At 36.7% G+C, this 16189-nt stretch overlaps 1 protein-coding gene across 4 annotated transcripts in view; it reads left to right on the forward strand.

Moving 5' to 3' along the window:
* Positions 1 to 16189, forward strand: part of alk (ALK receptor tyrosine kinase) — a 419464-nt gene that overhangs the window by 365040 nt on the left and 38235 nt on the right. For all 4 annotated transcript variants that reach the window (XM_039665984.2, XM_089120560.1, XM_089120559.1 and 1 more), the window contains one exon: positions 7875 to 7976. In XM_039665984.2, the coding sequence (XP_039521918.2) occupies positions 7875 to 7976 (102 nt within the window). The remainder of the gene's footprint in view (positions 1 to 7874; positions 7977 to 16189) is intronic.

The raw sequence follows: 16189 nt of genomic DNA on the forward strand, positions 1-16189 counted from the left end.
TATAATAGAACAAAACGTGAAATTCCCATTGACTTCAATACAGTTTTGTGAAGTACAATGCTATACTAAATAAATGCTTTGGTCTAACATTACGAAACTCAGTGTGTGCCATAAGCAGCATGCCCTGAAGGTACTCAAAAGATTTTGAGACAGCGCCACCTGTTGGTCAAAAGTTATAATTAATTTCTGAGAACGCTAATTACTTTTGAATAAATTTGCTTATTGCAATGAAACTGATCTTAATAGATTCGTTGGGTTATGCTGAAAACATAGATATCAGGTTTTCCATAATCAGACAAACTTCCTGTTCGCCATCTTTATTTCTTTGAAAAACCTTCTTTTTCGAACTCCTCCTAGACCGTTTGTCCGATTTTCACGAAAATTGAATCGTATCATCTCCAGACCGTGCCGACTAAAAGTTATGAATTGCACGATGATAGACCAAACCGTTTTCGTATACCACAGCATCAAATTTTAGGCATGCTGCCAAAATTACTATTTAGGCTTTATCTCTGCAATGCCTTCACATTTTGACACCAAACTTTGCATGTGTCATTGTCACATCACTCTGACCACATCACATCTATTTCGTAACTGCGCCACCTATTGTTCGAAAGTGATAACCCATTAAATCATCTTATAAGTTAATGTTTATGTGATTTTCTTAGCCATTTGCCCAAAGTTCTCTCAAAATGCCCTTAATTGCTCCTTGCTGCAGTTGGTCTGCCACTCCTTGCCATTTTGGCATATGTTGCCGCTTCTTGCGCTTGGCCCCGGTAATGGCTGCTTGCAGCTATATTTATTATTATTATTCTTCTTCCGACTGGGCGTCTATGGCAGCCCATAGACCGGTTTGCGGGAAAGTTGTTTTGGTTTGACATTCTGATAGAGGACAGTCCCAACTTTAAATACACCAATTTTGGTGTCTCTAACTCATTCCCTCTAGCGCCACCAACTGTCCAAAGTTGCACTTTTATTATGCTAATAACTTTTGAACCGTAAGGCCTATCAACAAAATTCTTTTTTCTTCTTGTTCCTGAGCTCATGCCGATTCGATTGCACCCTATGACGTCATTTTCCGTCATAAAAAAATGGCCGCCATTTTGAATTTTCCCAAAAACCTACTTTTGCGAACTCGTCCTAGACGGTTTGTCCGATTTTCACCAAAATCGCACCGGATCATCTCCAGGCAGTGCTGACAAAAAGTTATGGAATTCAAGATGATTCGAAGAACCGTTGTCGATAAACGCGCAAACTAATTTTACGTAGCGCTTGCAAAAACAGACGTGAGGCTGTATCTCCGCAACGCTTAATCCTATTCAGACCAAACTTGGTACATGTTATCACAAGCATGACCTGAGGCTACATGCAGCGTTTCGGCGCAGCGCCACCTAGTGGTCCGGAGATATGAAAAATGGCTATTTTTGCTCGTAACTTCTGAACGGTTTGTCCAAAAATCAAAAACTTGGTCTCGTTAGATTCAGGGCATCATGCCGAGTCGACCGATATCCAATTTTCCCAGATCGGCCATTTTGGCTGTCGGCCATTTTGAATTATGTGCTAAAATGCTGTATTTTTTGAACGCATGAACGAATTGTTACGAAACTCGGTATGGGTCATCAGTACGATGCCCTGAAGGAGCCTGAGAAGTTTCGAAACAGCGCCACCTAGTGGTGAATTGTTTTATTCAAACGCTTATAACTTTGGGTGTGGTACACTTATTTTCACGGGAGTCATATTTTTGAGGTCCTGAATCGTTGCCGAGTCCAACGATACCAAATATGTCGGGTTTCGTCTCACGGATGGCGTAGCGTAGCGATTTAGCGCGAAAAAAACACTTGGCGATATCTTCAAAACCGCTGTTCCGATCGAGACGAAACCACCGCCAGAAACACGGAATCATAGCTTGTTAACTAAACGCTAATGCCCAAATGCGAAAATATTGATAGTAAGGGGTAGTAAAATTCAAACAAAGTCATGTGTCAGTCATTTTTTATGTGTTTTTTCATATAAATGTTTATAACTCGGAAGTGAATTGAGATATTTGCACCAAAATTGACACACATATGTATGGGGTCACTCTGAGGACACATAAAAAAAATTGTGGGACTGAGCCTCTTGGTGGCGCTATAATAGAACAAAACGTGAAATTCCCATTGACTTCAATAGAGTTTTGTGAATTAAAATGCTATACTAAACAAATGCATTGGTGTAATATTACAAAACTCAGTGTGTGCCATAAGCAGCATGCCCTGAAGGTACTCAAAAGATTTTGAGACAGCGCCACCTGTTGGTCAAAAGTTATAATTAATTTCTGAGAACGCTAATAACTTTTGAATAAATTTGCCTATTGCAATGAAACTGATCTTAATAGATTCCTTCGGTTATGCCGAAAACATAGATATTAGGTTTTCCATAATCAGACAAACGTCCTGTTCGCCATCTTTATTTCTTTGAAAAACCTTCTTTTTCGAACTCCTCCTAGACCGTTTGTCCGATTTTCACGAAAATTGAATCGTATCATCTCCAGACCGTGCCGACTAAAAGTTATGAATTGCACGATGATAGACAAAACCGTTTTCGTATACCACAGCATCAAAATGTAGGCATGCTGCCAAAATTACTATTTAGGCTTTATCTCTGCAATGCCTTCACATTTTGACACCAAACTTTGCATGTGTCATTGTCACCTCACTCTGACCACATCACATCTATTTCGTAACTGCGCCACCTATTGTTCGAAAGGGATAACCCATTAAATCAACTTATAAGTTAATGTTTATGTGATTTTCTTAGCCATTTGCCCAAAGTTCTCTCAAAATGCCCTTAATTGCTCCTTGCTGCAGTTGGTCTGCCACTCCTTGCCATTTTGGCATATGTTGCCGCTTCTTGCGCTTGGCCCCGGTAATGGCTGCTTGCAGCTATATTTATTATTATTATTCTTCTTCCGACTGGGCGTCTATGGCAGCCCATAGACCGGTTTGCGGGAAAGTTGTTTTGGTTTGACATTCTGATAGAGGACAGTCCCAACTTTAAATACACCAATTTTGGTGTCTCTAACTCATTCCCTCTAGCGCCACCAACTGTCCAAAGTTTCACTTTTATTATGCTAATAACTTTTGAACCGTAAGGCCTATCAACAAAATTCTTTTTTCCTCTTGTTCCTGAGCTCATGCCGATTCGATTGCACCCTATGACGTCATTTTCCGTCATAAAAAAACGGCCGCCATTTTGAATTTTCCAAAAAACCTACTTTTGCGAACTCGTCCTAGACGGTTTGTCCGATTTTCACCAAAATCGCACCGGATCATCTCCAGGCAGTGCTGACAAAAAGTTATGGAATTCAAGATGATTCGAATAACCGTTTTTGATAAACGCGTAAACAAAATTTACGTAGCGCTTGCGAAAACAGACGTGAGGTTGTATCTCCGCAACGCTTACTCGTTTTCACACCAAACTTGGTACGTGTTATCACAAGCATGACCTGAGGCTACGTGCTGCGTTTCGGCGCAGCGCCACCTAGTGGTCCAGAGATATGAAAAATGGCTATTTTTGCTCGTAACTTCTGAACGGTTTCTCCAAAAATCAAAAACTTGGTCTCGTTAGATTCAGGGCGTCATGCCGAGTCGACCGATATCCAATTTCCCCAGATCGGCCATTTTGGCTGTCGGCCATTTTGAATTATGTGCTAAAATGCTGTATTTTTTGAACGCATGAACGAATTGTTACGAAACTCGTTATGGGTCATCAGTACGATGCCCTGAAGGAGCCTGAGAAGTTTCGAAACAGCGCCACCTAGTGGTGAATTGTTTTATTCAAACGCTTATAACTTTGGGTGTGGTACACTTATTTTCACGGGAGTCATATTTTTGAGGTCCTGAATCGTTGCCGAGTCCAACGATACCAAATATGTCGGGTTTCGTCTCACGGATGGCGTAGCGTAGCGATTTAGCGCGAAAAAAACACTTGGCGATATCTTCAAAACCGCTGTTCCGATCGAGACGAAACCACCGCCAGAAACACGGAATCATAGCTTGTTAACTATACACTAATGCCCAAATGCGTAAATATTGATAGTAAGGGGTAGTAAAATTCAAACAAAGTCATGTGTCAGTCATTTTTTACGTGTTTTTTCATATAAATGTTTATAACTCGGAAGTAAATTGAGATATTTGCACCAAAATTGACACACATATGTATGGGGTCACTCTGAGGACACATAAAAAAAATTGTGGGACTGAGCCTCTTGGTGGCGCTATAATAGAACAAAACGTGAAATTCCCATTGACTTCAATACAGTTTTGTGAAATACAATGTTATACTAAACAAATGCTTTGGTCTAACATTTTGAAACTCAGTGTGTGCCATAAGCAGCATGCCCTGAAGGTACTCAAAAGATTTTGAGACAGCGCCACCTGTTGGTCAAAAGTTATAATTAATTTCTGAGAACGCTAATAACTTTTGAATAAATTTGCCTATTGCAATGAAACTGATCTTAATAGATTCCTTGGGTTATGCCAAAAACATAGATATCAGGTTTTGCATAATCAGCCAAACTTCCTGTCCGCCATCTTTATTTCTTTGAAAAGCCTTCTTTTTCGAACTCCTCCTAGACCGTTTGTCCGATTTTCACGAAAATTTAATCGCATCATCTCCAGACCGTGCCGACTAAAAGTTATGAATTGCACGATGATAGACAAAACCGTTTTCGTATACCACAGCATCAAAGTTTAGGCATGCTGCCAAAATTACTATTTAGGCTTTATCTCTGCAATGCCTTCACATTTTTACACCAAACTTTGCATGTGTCATTGTCACCTCCCTCTGACCACATCACATCTATTTCGTAACTGCGCCACCTATTGTTCGAAAGTGATAACCCATTAAATCATCTTATAAGTTAATGTTTATGTGATTTTTTTAGCCATTTGCCCAAAGTTCTCTCAAAATGCCCTTAATTGCTCCTTGCTGCAGTTGGTCTGCCACTCCTTGCCATTTTGGCATATGTTGCCGCTTCTTGCGCTTGGCCCCGGTAATGGCTGCTTGCAGCTATATTTTTATGTGTATTTATGTGCTTCAGTTCAAATCAAATAAGTAACATGCAGTTTTCAATATATATCATTTATTCATTGACAAATACAATTGAAAAACCTTACATTGCAGACTGCAAATGAGCAGCACATTAAAATAATGCCATCATAATCAACAAAAAAAAAAATGAGTAAACCACACTACCATGGTGTAATGTCTAAAGGACCTGTCAGTATCGATGAGTGTCATCAAGAGTAACACAAAACTATGCAGGAAAAGTTGTAGTATATTGGGCAGTGTTTTATAGATCCTCCCTCTTCTATATATATATAGTTGGATCAGTAACCAACTACATTTGTAAGTAACCTACCCAACACTGCTCTTAAAGGGATACTCCACCCAAAAATGAAAATTCTGTCATCATTTACTCACCCTCAAGTTGTTGCAAACTTGTATGAGTTTCTTTCTTCTGCTGAACACAAAGGACGATATATTGAAGAACGATTGGAACCAAACCATTTGGCACCATTGACTTCCATAGAAAAACATAAATGAATATTATGGAAATCAGTGGTGACAAAGTTCCAATCGTTCTTCAAAATATCTGCCTTTGTGTTCAGCAGAAGAAAGAATACAGGTTTGCAACAACTGAGTAAATTTTCATTTTTTGGGTGGAATATCCCTTTAAGGAACTACTATCTACATACTTGTTTAATTTAGAATTTGTTTGTTGTAAAAATACAAAACTTTTCTTTCCTTTTTGCATGAGACACAAGGCAGGGTCTCTCAGAGGTATGATTTTAACGGATCAACTTCTTTCTTGATTCCTAAAAAGATAATAACCCTGCGACATGGTGCATCATGGGAAGGAGCTTGTCTACATTGTGAAGAATGATGCCAGCTCGAGTCAGAGTGGTGTGGGGGTTTGTTGGAGTAGATGAGTATTAAAGAGATGGAGATGAGAGGTAGCATTATTCCCAGAGTCCCAGTATTGTCTGAGCAGTTACTGTACGTTTGGGGGAAAGGGATGATTCGTCTTCACAGGGAGTTGACAATTGGACAATGCAGAAGCTCATGTGGCTTGCCATAATAATTAAGATGAACCTAACTCTTGACACCAATAGTGGTGGCTGTCTACTTTTGTGGAGCTTAGACTGTGTTTTACGTCCAATTATAAGTACAAGTATGACATGCTTCGTAATCAGACTAATACAGTCTAACTCTTTGAAAACAAACGCTTGAATATTTGTTAGTTACTTTTTTTTTTCCTCCACTGAGGTTTTGAAGAGTTCATTGAAAATGACTCCTAATGTAAACCTTCATTCATTTTCAATTTTGTGTCGTTATTACATCAGTTTAATTATACATTTGAGTGATATTACTAAGCAATATCTTAGTATAGGGTTAGTCACTCTACCATGTGTCACTGTAAAATAAAGTGTTACCAATAATTGGTTACAATTTATTTGAAGGTGTCCTTGTTAGTGTAATTATTTATTTAAGTACTGATTAATATTAATTAACTACATGTACTTGCAATAGGGTTAGGATTAGTTGCATGTAATTATGCATACTTTACCGTTATTACTATGGTAAGTACATGTAACATGTAACAAAGACACTGTAAAAATAAAGTGTTACCAATAATTAAATTAGTGGAGTCAATTAACCACGGTTGACACGTACATATGTTTATTTCAAAACTTTTTTTTTTTTTTGAGTTTCCATCACTAAAGCTAGCTTGCTATGCTACAAATAAAATATCTTCCATAAAATAGTGGTTTGTAATCGTTATGTGGTCAGCAATCCTGGAATTACCTTATATGTGCAGTCAACACATCAGCCTAAAGAATCAAGAACTGAACAATGCAATTGATATAAAATGATATAGATAAGACATGTTTTATCCTGACTGCTCTATCCAGCCCATTCTCATTCCAAGGTGTCATATACTGACGCTTTTGCCAATGCATAGATATCCAACACACATGGCACCCTTTAGTGCCAATGTGAGACGCAGATATATGGGCAAGAAGGCGCCTCCTAGTGGTTTAACCCTAACCCTACCCCAGACCTAAACCTACCCATAACCAAAGCGTTACATTGATGCTTAAGGGTGCCATGTGCGTTGGATGTCTACGCATTGGCAAAAGTGTCGTATATGACACCTTGGGATGAGAATGCGTTGCACTATCCTGCATGTTTGAGCATCAGGCGGGCTTGTCCATTAAATATTACCCGATGAAAATCGCATGCGGAGGTGATGGAAAGATCAAGTCCAGTCAAAGAGAGACAGGAAGCAGACAAATCCTCATGAAATGCAAATGCATCCTAGAAACAGGTTTTATTAAGCTCTCTGTAAAAATGCTAGATACCCATAAATTCTTGGTGGCTTGAAAATATAGCCTATATTAGCAAGGTTCATTTGCACTTTGTACTATCCATTGTTTACATGTGCATTTATAAGGTGACATGGACTTTTTCCTGTTGAGTAATTCATATCAAGATTTTAAGGTCTAGTGCACACCCTTTTGAGACTTCTACATCATCAGCAAGCATCTTTATTAGCATATCATTAACATTTCTCGAAACGTGAAAAATAGGCAAACATATGCAGAAAGCATGTTTCTTGTATATTCAAGCAATTCTCGAGACAGATATGCTAATATCATTATAGAATGTGTATTGTCATGGAATATATTATCTAAAATAATGTTTTTTTTTAGCAAAAATAGAGCTGTTTTCTATGGGCTTGTGTTTTTCCAATGCCTGCTAGATCTTCTCTGGCTGCATTAGTATTGTTGGACTGCAACATTGTATTGTGTCTTTTCTCTCATCTTCAGCCAATGGAGAATTTCCTCCGGTGGCTCCCATAAGCCCCACGCAAGCACTGTTCACACCGAGCAATGAGAACATCAAGACCACTACACCACCGTCTACAGAATGTGAGTTTTAGCTACTTTCATCTGCTTGAGCTGTTTTTGTAATATTTCTGACTTTTATCTAGCTTGTTCAGTCTGAAATTTGCCCCAGTGTGATTTAAAAGTCTGAAGTTTGGTGCAATTCATGTTTGTTCTTGTTATTGTATATATGAGCGCTAAAATAAAACATGTTTTTAGTCATTGTTCAAAATGTTGGTTTTAACTAGTCTCTCACAGCTACCTAACTCATTAGTTTGGTTGACATCCCAGCACACCGTTCCCCAAAAGTATTGTAAGCCAAATACAGGCACTTTTTCTTTTTCATAAACATAGTTAAACAAATCTGGGTTTTCCTGAAACCGTTCCAGCGAACATTCACAAACAGCATTGCAAACCTATTGACCTGTGGTTAGAAGCATATTTTTTGTCAGTATGACATGTGGACTTATGTCAGGTTCAGACTACACAATATCAGCCCGATTTTGGCATGATCCATTTGACATGGGGTGTTGTGGTGATTGGTAAACAGTAATGGGCATCAGGGCGCATTAATTGATCGTTTTATCTTGTATGGTGTGTCATAGTGGATGACATGACGTCCCAACAGAAAGACTAGTATGTTAGATCACAACGGGTTCCATCACATCTGTGATTGACCAATAGGAGCAGAGAAGCTCTTCCATACAGCTTTCAAACATGGTGTAACGAAGAGAGACGGTGGTATTGGTTCTGCTAGGTTTAATTGTGCAATAGAGGAAAGGTTTGTGGAGCTACAGTATACGTAAGCAACAATTTTTCTGCGCTTATAATGTTTCATTGAAGGACTACCACAACTGAGTGCAAAAAGAAAACTGTTGAGGTCTGGAATTAGCATTAAGTTAGTACAAACATTGTTTTTTATTCTCTTGTGTCCAGAAGTCAGTCACTAGTTCAAACAATGATTGGTCAGGAGGAAATGTGTAGTCTGACTTGTTTCTTGTCTACGACACAAGAATTTAGGAGTCCAAATTGGGTTTCACTTCATTTGGATGGTCCCTTTAACACATTCTGTTTTTAATAAGTAAAATTGAAGAGTTTGGTTCCAAAACGCGATAAACGGCATTTTTTAAAAAAATGAGTTACTGCAAAAATCTGACTTTTCAATACCGACCAGATACAAAACAATGTTTAATTTTACGTAAAATGGGATATCCGCCGTGTTATTATGTAATGTTTTCTCCCTTTCTTTCCAAACCGCGACAAGCGCCAGTCTCCCTTTTCTGCAAAATGCCACATATCCGCTAAACCAATCACAACGCACCATTCCACGCAATGTAAACAGTAACGGCAGCGCTTTAACTAACCCGGCTTCCTAAGTTTTCTCTATTTTGTCCTTTCGATCAACAAACAAACAAAAAAAAATGAATAATTTTGACAGCATTGGTGAACCTGCGGAGGGTAAGGCATCCTGCACGGGTAAACGTGACATCGAAATCGAATCATTTACGTGAGGAAGAAGATGGACTCGGGAGGAGGAAATGCCGGCTGTTGCTTGTTCTCACACGACAGCATCAAACTTCTGTCACGCTGACACACTGACCCCCAGAGGATCTTTTGGAAAACTTTCAGTTGTTTTATTCAAAGTCAACGAAAACCGAGCAGGACCAAGCCAGTTTACAGCTGATCGCCGTCAAAAAAGTTCAGCGGCGACGTCCCAAGGTTGACAACAGCGATATCTTTAGATCATGCTTAATAAATCATAATTCATCATGATGTGCTCGTCTTAGTTAATGTTTTAATTAAGGTTTTCTTCATCCATGAAGTCTTGATTGAAAAACGTTGAACTGTTAAAAAAAAACGTTGTTGATGATATTAATATGAATTAATGCATAATTCATTTATCCATGAATTCATGATAATTCATGACATGAACCCATAAAGTGTTACCGAATATTGTTATATTAAAGCAATGGATTTATAGTATGCACAAGAAATTCAATGTGTATAAAATTTTATTTTGATTAATTGCATTTTGAAAAAAATAAATTATTAGATTTATTGCATTTTGGGGGAAAAAACGATCTGTTTTTATATTAAATCTTTGGAAATCAAAACCTGGATTTCATTTTTTATTGTTATTATAACCTACAAATGCTATGTGAAAATTTGAAACCGAAAATAGTGGTTTTCATCTTCCCATTTTCTTGCTAAAGAAAACACAGTTTTACTCAAATTCATCAAAATGGATTTATAGCGTTTTGGAACCAAACTCTTCAATTGCACGTACATGTCTACTAACTCTCATTAGAGTAATAGTTGAGTATTAGTAGACTGGTAGGGTTAGAATAAGTTGTCAAGTAGTTGCAAAGTTACTTATAGTCAGTTAGAGGACCATCACACTAAAGAGTTGGCAGATATTAAGCAGACAGTCTACACTTTAATGAGAGTTAGTTGACATCTAGTTGCAAAGTTACTTATAGTTAACAGAATGTTCAAAAGGGACCATCAAAATAAAGTGTTACCCAAAATCTGACACAGTGACTATCGTAACAGTCAACAATTATGTAATCTGAACCCGACATTAAATAGATCATGTTCTTGGGCACAATAAGTAACATAATGTGCAGTACATTCAAGATATTTCATTCTGAAAAATATATATAATTTATTCTCTATGTCAGCATGCCTACAATCAGCAAAGTTTATATGTGCATTAACCCACAAAGCAAATGATGGGAACGAAACATGTGATGTAGTTCATTTATGTATTGATTTTCATTTAAAACTAAATTGCAATAGAAAATTAATATAGTTATATACAGTATATGTATATATATATATAAACTAAAAATAATAATAAAAAAAAACTTGATGAATTGTCAACTTTTATGCAAACAAAATAGCTTCCTAAATAGTTATAATACGTTGAAGACATGGATGTCAGATCCAAACAACACTCCCGGCTCCCAACAAAAGTATAGTGTTGTGTATTATAAAGACACTGAAGTGTTTGTTTTCACAGCAAGTTATGAGTTATTCACTGCAAACATCTAATTCAAAGTCCAGACCATGTAATTCCTTCTGAGCACACTGAAATTGTTGAAATGCTTGAGTGCACCAATTATGTTGGATTTCTAATGGATATACAAGATGAATACTTAAGAACAGAGGCCTCTCTCTCTCTCTCTCTCTCTCTCTCTCTCTCTCTCTCTCTCTCTCTCTCTCTCTCTCTCTCTCTCTCTCTCTCTCTCTCTCTCTCTCTCTCTCTCTCTCTCTCTCTCTCTCTCTCTCTCTCTCTCTCTCTCTCTCTCTCTCTCTCTCTCTCTCTCTCTCTCTCTCTCTCTGAAACGGAAGTGCACTGCAGAGAAAATAAAGTGTGCCATCTACTGGACTATTTCTGTATGGCAAGCCGCTTTAGCTTTTATTCATTTCCAGGATATGAATTCTTGATATCAACAATTACAATTTAATTGTTGATATCAAGAATTGAATTATTGATATCAACAATTGAATTCTTGATATCAAAAATTTAATTGCTGATATCTGTAATTGTATTTTCACTAGTGAAATTTCACCATAGGCTGCCATTCAAAATGAATTGTTGATATCAAGAATTAATTTTTTTATTAGTAGAAATCTATTCTTGATATCAACAATTCAATTGTTACTAGTAAAAATTATAATTTTTGATAACTGAAAATGTATTTCTGATATCTAAAATGGCTTTCTTACTAGTAACAATCACATTCATGAGATCAGAAATTAAAATTGTCACTAGTAAAAATTTAATTATTGATATTGAAAATGAACATGGATACTAGCATTTCAATTGTGGATATCAAGAATAGACATTTCAACTAGTAGCAATTGAATTCTTAATATCAAAAATAAAGGTTTTTACTAGTAATAATTGTATTTCTGATATTTGAAATGGAAATTCAACTAGTAAGAAATCAATTCTTGATATCAACAATTGGTTTTGAATGGCAGCCTATGGTGACATTTCACTAGTGAAAATACAATTGTTGATATCAAGAATTACATTTTTGATATCAAGAATTTAATTGTTGATATCAAGAATTTAATTGTTGATATCAACAATTAAATTGTTGATATCAAAAAATGTAATTGTTGATATCAAGAATTTAATTGTTGATATCAAGAATTCATATCCTGGAAATGAATAAAAGCTAAAACGGCTTGCCATAATTTCTGCACCATTTCTCCTCAGATCAAACAGTGTTAAAAGGCCAGTCGCAACATCCTCACTACAACTTTTGGTGCAAATCTGAGTGCGTGTGACATCAGAGTTTGTCTCATTTAATGTTAATGTGGATTTCAAAATGCAGGTGTACACCAGGGAACCATGATGAGAGTGCTTAAAAATTATCTGGAGAAGTATGAGGCATAATCTAAATCATGGAAATGCTATTTAGGACAGGGTGGACCTTAAAAGTGTTAATCTAATAAAGCCAATCACAGTAAAGAACAGCAGAAAATTAAGAGTTTGTAGACTTTTTAATAGATGTATCAAATCTATTAAATAAAATCATGTCCATACTTACTCAATAAGGTGGAAATGTTATGTTTTATGCTAGTAGATAAGTCTTCTAAAAATAAGGAAGATAAATAAAAATTGCTAACTGATAGTTTGTTTTTGGAGTTGCTTTCCCTCCAAGGAAATGATGGCACTTCTAGCAAGTCATGTGATATTTGAAGATTTGAAAGGTCAAATAGCAACAGTGTGTGTGAAAGGGTGGACTGACGTTGCAGAAATCAGTTTCATGCTTTTGCATATTAAATGCATCACAATAAATGGTATGTTATCAAGGAGTCAGGAGTCAATGAGTTACTAATACATAATATATACTTTATGTAACTTTTATTTCAAAGTCAAGGCGTATTAAATGAAATCTTAAGTAATTACTCGTTATTAATTTGTGTTAATGGGGTACATCTATGCTTGGAAAACCATGTGGCATGAAAGTTGATTAACAGTTAATGTAAAATATTGGTATACAATCCACCAGACTGTAATAATGACCTGGTGATGATGCATCATTTGCACGCTCCCGATCACGTCCAATATGGACTAATGAGTTTCTGCTCGTCTCCATTAAATTTCCTTGAAAAGCAATATGTGTTCCATGAATCTCTCCAGTGCATTTGTTGCAGACACATTCGGGTGCCATTCTGTAACCAAACCAACCGTGAGCATCAACATCATCTGTAAAGATACTGGAAGTTTCCCTGCATATACCATTCTTATCTATTGAATGTGCCCAAATCAGACGTCTTCTACATGACCAAGTGCCATCATCCCTGGGAAGACTGATCTGTTTGCCCACTGCATATACAGGTGTTCCTCTCATTGGAGCATATCATTTATCAGTATGGTTTGTGAAATGACTCCCAAGCCATTTCAGCCTTAATAAATCTGATCGAGCAGCTAATCTGCTATTCATCAGGACTCATTAGCAGAGCCTCACTCACGCAAGGTGTTCTCCAGTGTAGTTCAGCCGTGAACGGTTTAAAATACGTCGTCTAACTGTTCTCTGCAGTGTCTGAGACGGCAAAATGAGGAGCATTCATTGCTCAGTGTCATGAAACTGTGCGGTTTTAGTCTATATTCTGTTCTTGAATCGATAGCACTGCAAACAATTCACATGGTATTGTGAAATATTATTAATAATGGTTTTCTATTTAAAGGGATACTCCACTTTTTTTGGAAATAGGCTCATTTTACCACTCCCCCAGAGTTAAACAGTTGGGTTTTACTGTTTTCGAATGTATTCAGCCACTTTTTTGATATTTAGAAGAATATCAGTAACCAGACAGTTTCTGGTCTCATTGACTTCCATAGTATATATTTTTTTCCTACTATGGAAGTCAATGAGACCAGAAACTGTCTGGTTACTGATATTCTTCTATAAGAAAAGCGGTTGAATGGATTTGAAAACGGTAAAACTCAACTGTTTAACTCTACGGGAGTGTTAAAATGAGCCTATTTCCAAAAAAAGTGGAGTATCCCTTTAATTATATTTTGAAATGGAATGTATTCCTGTGATGCAAAGCTGAATTGTTATGGTGTGTTCACACCGAACGCGAATTTAATTATTTGCGTGAGTAGATTACACAAAAAGTCAATGCAAAGACGCGAATAGACGCGTCGCGAATGACACGAATTAGGTGACGTGTTTTTGCCACTAACGTCTTCCACGCAAGTTGAAAAATTTGAACTCAAGTGGAAGATTCAAACATTTAAGAAGACGTGACATTGGCCCTGTCCCAAATGGCACACTCTGGACTTGTGGACTTCCTCAGAGTCCACACTTTGTTTGGTGACGTCATGTAGTTGACAATCAACTACAGTATACTGATATTCTAATGACAGTTAGTTGACATGTAGTTGAATGCTTCTGCAAACTTATAGTTAGCAAAATGTCTAAAGTGGACTATCGAAATAATGTTTTTTTTTTGTTTGTTTTTTTGGGGGGTTTTTTGGAAACTGTGATACAATATTTCAGTATTCCTTGATGAATCAAGGAAAAGCGTTTTTTTTTTTTTTTTTTTTTTTAAGAGCATTTATTCAAAAGATAATTTTTAAAACAAAATTTGTTGTAAATGCTTTTTTTAATTGATTTATTTATTTGCTTTTTAAAAAAAAATGTTTTATTCATTAACGAATCCTGACAGTAACATTGATAATAAAAATTTATAATAAATAAATCATTTTAGAATGATATTTGACACTGAAGACTGCATGGAGAAAAAATTCAGCTTTGCATCACAGAAATAAATTATATTTTAAAATATATTAAAATTAAAAATAATTATTTTAAATTATAAAAATTATTACTTTGTTGTTTCTGTATTTTTGATGAAATAAATGCAGCATAAGATATATACAGTATATTAATTAATTAAACATAGTAATGTGTCCAATCTTTTGACTTGTATGTCCTTTTGACTTGCAGGGTTTTGTTCGATATTTTTCAGTTGAATTTTCATCAAAAATAAGTGTATCATAATTCATAAGTGTACCGCATTTTGATCACACCCCCACCTACCTCTAGCTTTTTGAAACCACAATCGCTCAAGCCAGTTAATAATTAAACACAAACACGTTCTACCAGAAACACTCTCTAGTAAAGCTTTCTGGAGTTCTATTCCCAGCTGCTGTTTTCCTTAAACTGGAAGGAAAATCAAGTTGTACATCAATCTTCCCTTGATTCAGTCATGGATAATTGATATAGCTTTAAAAAAAAAAAGGTTTTGATGTTTTTGATCAATTGTGCAACTATTGGAGTTTTCTGTCATGCCGCCACTCTCCCTTTGGTTATCTCCAATTTGTCCTTCTCTTTTCTGTTCCTGCCCTCTCCCATTCCATCCACCACTATCGATTTCTCCGCTTGCCACCATGGCATCTCATTTTGGCAACCAAATCCCAGTCGAATGGGGAAGTTTGCCTTACGCTGACTCAAATCTTCAGCGCCGGCCGCGGAGAGAGGGAGTGTGTTCTTCTGTCAGATCAGCTCCCTCGGCCTTTGTCTCCTTGATTACTTCCTCTGACTCTGTCTGTGTGAATGCTTCCCCTGATGAGAATAAGAGACGGGCCGCTAACCTCATGATGCGCTGAGTACCGCCGATGACTCAGCCATTCCCACCAATCAAACCTTGGAGATCTCTATAATAAGAGGAAGTTGTATAAGACCCATTGGTGATATTTGTCTGGCACATTACCTCTATACAACTCAAAGATTTCTTTCACGTCAGATCTAATTAATTCAGCCCGATGGGTTCCTGGCATGGAACTAAACTTTCATTCGGATGTATTCAGATATTTTATTCGCAGACTTGGGCCGAGCAACGTCACTGCACAGAAAGAGGTGCATTTAGACAATCCTGTTTTGGAAGTTTACTGGCTAAAAATGTTAAATGTCAGTATAATATATTCAGAATGTTTCCTATTTTTGATGCAATGACCAAAGTACTTTTCAGACTTTGTTTCTCACCTTGATACCACTCTGTTCTGATCATTCATGTCAAAACTGGATTGGTTTTCCTTGTAGCTTTCAGGTCATTTGATTGGTTCCCGCTTTGCAAGTAGACCCCAACCTAATGAAAAAGAAGTGTACTTCATATCTTAAATATTGGGTAACACTTTATGTTAGTGTCCTCGTTTTACAGTTTACATGTAGTTATTGTAGTAATAACTATAAATGATGTGTAATTATATATGCAACTAACCATAAACT

Source organism: Pimephales promelas, chromosome 15, assembly GCF_988280905.1.
Source record: "Pimephales promelas chromosome 15, fPimPro1.hap1.1, whole genome shotgun sequence".
Taxonomy (NCBI): Eukaryota; Metazoa; Chordata; class Actinopteri; order Cypriniformes; family Leuciscidae; genus Pimephales; species Pimephales promelas.